Here is a 9,293-nt window from a genome sequence, read left to right on the forward strand (position 1 = left end):
CTTACGACAGACAAAACATAATAACAATTCAGTATATCATGAACACATACTATAACGGTAATAGAGGTTTGCAACTAGGTTCACTCTATATCATGAACACATACTATCATGAGGTTTGCAACTAGCTTCACTCTATATCATGAACACATACTATCATGAGTTCGTTATAATGAATATTCAGAAATAAATGAGCCCTAAATCCTGGCTTCAGCTGAAATTATAGGACAGTCCTGATTCAATTATAATTTTAAAGTTTACTTTTTACTTAATTTTTAATTAACTTTAAGAAGTTGATTCTTGAGAGTTCCATATATTTCAAAATATATCAACTTTTGAATTCCACAAATTGCTTGCTCCAAGAAGATATAAATCAAAAAATCAATACTCACTGAGATCCAACAAAGTAAACTTCTGTCCAATACATTCTACAAAATAAACTTGAATTCCAAAATTGAGGTGAAAACTACTCGGATCTTAGCTAGTTGTCCTTGAGATTCACAGATTGCATGATGCAGACGCCTTGACTGCATCTTTGACCCCTAATCTGCATACTGTTTGTGGGAGGAGGCTATCCACGGCTGGACTTGACTCATTGTCCAGACAATTATTAAAAATTAAAGTTTGGGGAGTGCCGTGGATATGTTTCCTTACAGATTTGATGATTTCTGGTTGAATCCCTTCATCAACGACCTGCAATTGCATATATATAATGGTCATTTGTCACATCTAGTTGAACAAATCCAACTATTGACTGACTGATTATATGAATTAACGACTTCCATCTTGACCAGCTACTTGCAAAGGGCAACACAGTTAATAATAAGTCATGATAGCATGCCCAATACAGTGAGATAGTGGTACATGGTAATTATGATTCATAATAAATTTCAAATCAACTGAAGAAGCTTTGCAATGGATAGAAGGAAGAAGAATTTTTTAAATGTTCAAGATTATAAACCACAAAACATAACCAGAGTAAAAGGACAACTGTCATTTTTCTACTACTAAAGAAGTTAATTAAGCTTACAGTACAAAAAATATAAAAAACAGTGTATTGCAATTTTTTTGGAGACTTGCAAAATTTAACTCTTAAAGTTTTAAAATAATGATAAAGCAATAGAAACATGATCTAAGATGGTTGAATTACGTGGAGATGTTTCTTCAATAATTTTTCTATTTTCTGCAGATGTTTCTTCAAAATTTATCTATACCTTATAATCAAACACACCAACACTTTTCAATCAAACACACCAACACTTTTCTTGTTTTCGACAAGATTCGTACCCTTGATATCCGGTAAGCAGAGCAAGGGAGATACCATCAGACCTAGAGATAACTGGTATGTTTCTTCAGATTTTGTACATAAGTTATAAGAATAAACGAAAACATCTGCATGCAGAAAAATAGGATAACAGGGTGCACAACGATCACCAAGATAAGATAGGAGGCTTATTGATATCATTCTTCTGGCTAAGGAGCTCTTATACAGTTTTGGCTATAGCCTATAAGAGACTACCTGGTCATTGTGCGTTCAAATTTGATCTTATAAAAGCTTATGACACTACGTAGTCTAGTTGTTTTAGCTGGCGTGATTACTTATCGAGGTACTGGCATGCCTTGTTGGGGATAAATCTTCTATTTTAATTTATGCAATAGACCTTAGAAAGAAAATTCCCATGTATTACCAATAATGAAATTCCAGCTATATCAACAGCGTTCAAGGAGAGCAGCTCCAGAAGCCTCTCTGGCGTAGACACAAGAAACTCTGGCTCACAGCTCTTTAGTCTGAGGAAAAAACACAAATACAGGCTTAGAAGAAAATAGAAGTAGATGCATGCTTATGTTTCAAGATACAGTTAAACCTCTTTAAAGTAATAACATTGGGACCAAAAAAAATTACTTAACAAGTTCGATGTTTGATCGAGAGTATAAGACATTGTCACCATTTTGTCGGGACCAGAAATAATATTAAATTAGCAAGGTTATCACTATATCGATTATACTTAATTAGGTTCAACTGCATACTTCTATACAGAAATTTACATGAATGTTAGATAATCAAAACACGCAAAACCCAATGCATACGACAGATTCCTATTTAAAGTATAGATATTCATATATAGGCCAGGACTAGTCATCACATATGTATGTGGATGGGATACAGAGATCCCAAATCAAGGTACAGACTTTTTTACATATGTACCACGTATCAGTTCTTCCATTGCTGATTACATTCTTTCAATTTCGAGCTTAGATATGAAAATGCTAGGGTAACAATGTGCATCATAATTTTGCACGACTCTATACAACTTCCACTAGTCAGATATTTACTTTTAGGGATGTCACAGTATGCATTCGGTTAACCGAAACCGAAATTTTTTTCGGTTAACCGAAACCGAAATTCAATAAAAAGCTCTACCGAATACCGGACCGAATTCATTTCGGTTTATAACCGAACCGAAATTTAAATTTCGGTTAATACCGAAAACCGAAATTTTCAAAAAACATCTTTAAAGTGTAACTGCTCTTCCTCAGATTATGTTCTGTAAATTCATTTTTATATATTTTATATGAAGTTTCCCTAAATAAATGAAGCAACAATGCCCGAATTATCCACACCATTTAGAAAGAAGAATTAATACAGGATATCTGGTTCCATTGTGCTATCCAGGAGGCAGGGGTGTATATGAGCTCTTCTGTATTCAACAACAAGAAACGAAAAAATAGCATACAAATAGAACATGAGACTACATGACTAAGGTACAAAATAAAGACCACTCCTGTTCCTCAAGCACTGATATTTTGATTCTGTGACATAGACAGAAGTACATAAGAATAAAATCCAAAGTAAAATTTCGGATAACCATTCAGTTTTCGGTTAACCGCGGTTTAAAAACCGAAAAATCAAAATTTGGCTACCGAAAACCGAAACGAAATTTAAATTTCAGTTAACTGAACCGAATTTATTTCAGTTTTTCGGTACGGTTTTCGGTTAACCGAACCGAATGCACACCCCTAGTCACAGGCATTGGAATTATGTAGGGCTAAGCGCAGCTGTAAACCAGGTAGTCAAGAGTCAACTTGTCAACAGACTCAATACAAGTGACTAGTTTGACATCAATACGTAGTAGAGGCTATTAAAATTGTCATACTGTTTTACAAATGCAAATCACAAAGCAAATATCAAAATGAATAGTTATCTACCACAAAATTCTTATTCTCGAACTACTTTCCTTGATATACAGAAACTACTTTTCAACATAGGTATCTCTCAAATCTGTTCTATTCTCTCAAGTTTCTTCTACATTTCTGATATTATTCTACTTCAATTCATAAACTATTTAAATATGTAAACTAGCCCACCTAACTTCCACACCATTTCAGTTCCATCAGTTTCTGTAGGAATAAAATAAAAAAATTTCTTTGGTGTATAACGGAAGGACAGAAAAATATATAGCTAAAGGACAGAAAAATATATTAAAGAGACGAATCTACGACCCACCCTTGAATCTGATGATCTAATGATGCTCCAGCGTGCAGACTCACAGAATGAATTCCAAGAGCCTTTAAAGGCTTGCACACAGAGCGAACCTGATCATAAACGAAATTGTCATGCAAAAAGATGAAAGCTAGATAAGAAGCAGTGAAAGGAGAAGATAACTTCATAAAGTAATCAATTGATGGAATGAATTATACAAACCATTGAGGCTTTCTCTTTGGATGCGACAAGGAATAATAAGAATGGAATAGGGATTGACAATCCTTCTTTTTCCTTCCTTGCTATGGTATCCGCAGCAGTTGAAGTTATCCAAGCAATCTGCTCTGTTGTAGAACAAGCTCCACTAACATCTACCATGTCTTTTCCAAGTGAAAAACATTTCCAGAATTCAACTCCCCAGGTGTCAACGAACAAAGGTTTGTCTACATCAGTAAAAGATGCGCACTCATGCCGCAATGCATTCTGTATTGAGTTCAAGCACAATATTAAAAATTTAGAAGGGCACTCTAGGATTTCAAATGGTTGTCCATTTTTTCCACTCTTCCCTGCTAGATGAGCTCTTATTTTCGTAACATTTATATCACCATCTTGTTGCATATCATCAATCATCTTCTCCTCGTCAACATTCAAGTACTTCCCTTTTCTCTCATGCAGCGCATTGGTAGTTTTCTTCTGTGCCTCCTTATTACTGTTAATAACCTTCCCCCGATCATCTTTTCGAGGTTTTTGCTTCTTCTCTTTTATCTTATCAGTTTCCTCCTTCGCATATCTGTCATTGAAGGGATCCTCGGGAGTCGGAAGACTATAACACATACCCTGTGGAGTCGCAACATGCAATATCAGTCAGATTTTTTCTTTTCAAGCCACTTACATCAGCCAAAGTGTTAAGTATCAAAGGAGTCAGAGAATGTAGGCAGCAATGCTAGAGATCAACTAAGTGTACATTTGCAATTGACAAGAGAAAATCGAGTGAGACGCAAAATATTTGTTCCTGCTTTTGAAATCAAGAAAAGTCTTACATAATCCAAGCAAGAAAATCGCAATGCCTCATATTTGACAAAAGTAAGCACCTCTGTGTCAAATGATTCTATACGGCACAGTATTCTTTAAAATAAAAAACAACATATATTCAAGAGACACCTATAACAAATTTCTCCACATGTTGAATAACAAAAAGAAACGATAATGCATCGCAATTTGCAACTCATCAAAAACCAATCTACCAGCATTTGCTTATAAATTTGCTATATTTCCACACCTAAAACAACTTCCAGTCCAAAATCGACTTTTCACATTAGTTTTCCCCCTAATCGCACGTAAAAACAGTTCCACTTTTTCCACATTGTATCCACTTCCAATTATTTTCATCAATTCGACCTTAAACACTAGTCTATCATTTACAATCAACTTGGCGAAAAAAAAACCGTTTTATTTAAATAAAAAAAATCAGGAAAAAAATTTGGGACTAGATTTAGGGTACGTGACAATGAGAGTAGCAAGAAACCTGACACATGGTGCGTTTACCGGTCTTGCGGCGCTTCTTGGCGGCGATAATGGCGGCGACGCGAGTGGAGACTTGATTAGCATCGTTCTGTTTCCGTGTTTTCAGTTTGTTCTTCCTCCGCTGCCGCGAGTCATCGCTTTTTCCCATCGCGCAACTCCGACCTGCGTCTGCGTTTGCGTTTCTTCACTCTGCTGTTGTTGAGTATATATTTTAGGTTACGCTCTGTTTTGTTTATCATCGTTTGCAATAAGCTCTGTGAGTTGGGCCATTATCCGTTACATTGGGCCTTCCAGCTTGGCCCATTCTTTCGATAACATATTTTAGCCATCTCTGTTGAGTGTTGAACGTTCTTAGGCTTGAGATTCGCGAAAAAGATTTTTAACCGATTGAAAAATTAATTTTGAAAAGAGGAATTTTTTCGGTTAGGACTTAGGATAGATGTGTATTCAATATAAAAAAATAATCCAAATTATTATTTAGCAAATATTTTCATATGAAATAGGTGGTTTAATTCGTTAATAAAAACATATTTTCATAAATGAAATGATAACTAAAATAGTTAATTTAATCTCCTAACAAAGCACCACTAATCGCAAAACAAAACCATTTTCATGTCATATTGGTCTCAAAAACTGTCATCATTTTTGGTAGTTAAATGTAATCACATACTATCTTTCCGAAAGGTGTTAGAAAAATTAATTCATAATTAAGTAATTAACAAAATATTTTTTTTATGCCTGACAAAAAAAATATATTTTATACTAAGAAATTACTCATATGTACCCTTTAAGATTCTCAGGATGAATTACGGTAGATATTGAACAGTTGAAAAATGAGATTCAATTCTCTATGAAATTAGTCATCACCTTGGCGATTTTTCTCTTTTATTTAACTTAAATATTTATTCAAATATACTGTTTGTGATTTGACATTTGTGATAGATTTTAGTTATATGATATGAAGCTTTTAAAAAGGACACCGAATCAAGATTTTGTCTGTTTCGTTAGTTTATTCATCTGCGGCATTCACCTTTGCATATTCACATGCTGTCCGGGGAAACAGTAGAGCAGACTCTTAGTCAGGTCACTCAAAACTCGAAAATGAGTTATCAAAAATATATGAAATTCTTGTAGTAATATTGGCCACCAATCCGGCGCTTGGACATGTATGACGTTTGGATACACTTTCAGCTGAGTCCGATAATCCAGAGAATAGGAACTGAAGCGGCAAAGGGGTGTGATATTGAGAACTTCACTGAAGATAATATGAATGTCTGGTGATGTAACATGTAGCATTTGCAATCTCTCCTGGGAAAACACCCAAAATCTCGCTTTCAAACCATTTGTATACAGGTGTGTATCCCCGAACATATGACCCACTCTACGCCTGGACCGTGTTTCCTGACATTGAGATGGAACGCTGTAATCGCTAGGACCTATCGATTGAGAAGGATCATCGCATCCTCAGGCCAACAGGTTTCGTTATGATCCGGAACAAGCAACGTGTTATCAGTTTAGTAAAGAAGGATTATGCAGTGACAATTGCATAATTTTGCTGCATTTTGAATTTTCACGTCTGCAAGATTGTTGTTTATTCCCCGGTTTGTCTAGGCTTCTGATTCTGTTAAACAATGCAATAGCTTCTCATTCTGGTTTGCCTCCAATTATATTGCAAATTGCAATAGATGACCCGGAAATGAAGGTTGCATAAGCATGAGACTAGGCTGCTCTTGTTAAAATCCCACACTGCATCTGCAATCTCTTCCTGAAAAATACTTGAAAGATCGGTAGGTATTGCCTGACCCGCTCCTCCTAGACCATGTTTTCTGACCTCAAGAAGGAAGGTTCTTGCACTTGTTAGGATTTCCCGGTTGAGATGGATCCATCCTCAGGCCAACAGGTCTCAGTTACAATCCAGCACAGTCAACGTGTAATCGGTTTGGTAAAGAATATGTAGCTGCAGTACACTGGGAAGCAGTGACAACTACATATTCGTCGTCAGAAGGATAGGGATGCAATCCTACATATTCGTCTTCCAAAACTCACTTCCAATATATTGGTGACTTAGATACTCGTGAATGTATTGAAATTTGAACTATTTGCTTTTCATACGAGAGACGAAAGTACTTGCAATTGCAAAAAAAACAAATTCAAATTAATACATATCGACGAAGTTAACTGAGAAGAGGAAAAATAATGAGTGATACAGGGGCATGCTCTTGGTGAGGAGACCAACCAAACTGGATTGAAACAGAAGTATAACTGTCTAAACCTAATCATCATTTGTTTTGAGGACCATGTACATATATTTATATTGAACAATTTTAGTGGTTATAAGTGTGAGTGTTTGCCACTTGTGAGCTGGTATTATTTGGAAAACAAAAGCACCCAAATGAGGCCGGAATGTTTGCCTTTGATTTTAGGCAACCACAGTCTCATCAATAGTGTCATAGTTGTCCTTGTAACTTGCCATGTTCTCTAATCCCCTGCAGGCTGCATTCCTAACGTTGGATTATGTTTCATGCTGCATTCATTCATTCAGTTGTAATTATCGCTCACCCACCTCAACCCCACCCCATATCTAATCGACTCATTGTCTTCTTTTCTTGCTGCCAGAGCTGGGTTGGGGCCTTGAGCTCAATTATGTTTTCTTTTCTGATTTCCGTCAATATTCAACACTACTCCAACCATCTCACTCAATTATATACCTTATTTTCTATTATTTGACACGCACTTTAAAAATCTTATACATTTTATAACTTAATTTTAAATTTTCTTTATTTCAATATAAAAATTTGTATATCGATATTTTATTTGGAATTAAACTGACTTGATAAACAAGAAATTATCTAGTTTCTCGATATAAATATTTTGAAGTGTTTGTTTATTACCTTCTTCATGCTTGTTATATTCCGTTCCTCATTTATTTTGTAACATGATTCCTTTATTCTAGGAAAGATAAATATTGTTTAAAATGAATGACATATAAATTTCTAGTAATATATACTCCCTCCGTCCCCTCCAATTTTTATCGCTTGGAATGGAGGGCTCGGCATATATTTTAAAACTCATATAAAATATAGTTATATAATTTATTTTTATAATTTTCTTTCTTTTGAATAAAAATTTAAACTTTAAATTTTTATTCAAAAAAAAATTAAAGATAAGCTATGAAACAATACTTTACATGAGTCTTAAAATGCGTGCCGGACCCTCCATTCTAAATGATAAGAATTTGAGGGACAGAGTAAGTATATATATAAGATATTAGAAAACTAAATTATAATAAATATATGTCATTTTGAATAGTTATAATAGAAGTAAAGTTGCATTATTTTATGGTTCAAATTTTATATATACAATTTTGTTTAGGGTTGGATAAAACATAAAACCAACAAATTGCCTAAAACTAAAATATATGTTAGAGATTTTTTCAAAAAAAAAATATGTTAGAGATGAAAATAATGATTGAAAAACAATTCTAAATTTCGGAAAATGCTAAATATTCCCAAAAAAATGTTTCAAATCCTAGTCGACAACCTGTGATCGGTTCCAATCACATTAATAATAATAACAATTTTTTTTTTCTGCAGCATTGCTTCTCTGATCTTAAGACCCCAGTTTCAATTAGGCCATCTCTAACGGTGGATTGCCAATTCCTGAGGTCCGGCTGTAACACAATGGCTTTCTCAACCCATTCATAGGAATGGTTAACTACTCCGAGATCCCAATTAAGACCAGAGTTCTTGCATAAATATGGATCTTCTCGACTATAAAAACTATCATTAATGACGCTGCTTCCTCTAAAGAGATGGAACTCCAGTTCCTTCGGAAATGGTAAGATCTTTGGCGCAAGAAGAAGGGGTTGATCCGTACCATCTTGACGAGAATCCACATTAAGCCCATTTTTTTGAAATCCCACAAGAGTAATGCCAATAAAAATGGAAAATGAGAGGCCTAGAGTAATGAGAACCCGGCACTCAATTAACATTAAAAATCTTTCATACCGACCGAGTATTTACAGGGAAGTGACTAACTCTGACTCGACTCCAGATTGCTCATTAATAATAATGAGGCCACTTGTATGCACATAAATCATGTCATTAGAATTAACTATTTGGTGACAACTGAATATCCTAATATTTTATCACGATTTGTAGTTTTGTGCAGACTTTCAAAACTAGGTTTCTGCCGCCACTTATTAGCTCTTCAAACTTCACCCTCTTCGCTAATTAAACCCTTTCACTCTTGCATCTGCTCTTCTATCTACTACTCCATCCGTCACATTGGG

At 34.9% G+C, this 9,293-nt stretch overlaps 1 protein-coding gene across 1 annotated transcript; it reads right to left on the reverse strand.

Moving 5' to 3' along the window:
- Window positions 1-364: 364 nt before the first annotated feature.
- On the reverse strand, window positions 365-5,227 carry LOC108200296 (uncharacterized). The gene is made up of 5 exons (XM_017368401.2): window positions 5,004-5,227; window positions 3,701-4,315; window positions 3,503-3,591; window positions 1,686-1,785; window positions 365-690 (listed from the first exon to the last, which is right to left on the reverse strand). Exons 1-5 carry the CDS (start codon window positions 5,148-5,150, stop codon window positions 496-498), a joined length of 1,146 nt encoding a protein of 381 aa, XP_017223890.1. The 5' UTR covers window positions 5,151-5,227; the 3' UTR covers window positions 365-495.
- Between the last annotated feature and the right edge of the window lie 4,066 nt (window positions 5,228-9,293).

The sequence above is a fragment of the Daucus carota genome, chromosome 9 (assembly GCF_001625215.2).
Source record: "Daucus carota subsp. sativus chromosome 9, DH1 v3.0, whole genome shotgun sequence".
Lineage (NCBI taxonomy): Eukaryota > Viridiplantae > Streptophyta > Magnoliopsida > Apiales > Apiaceae > Daucus > Daucus carota.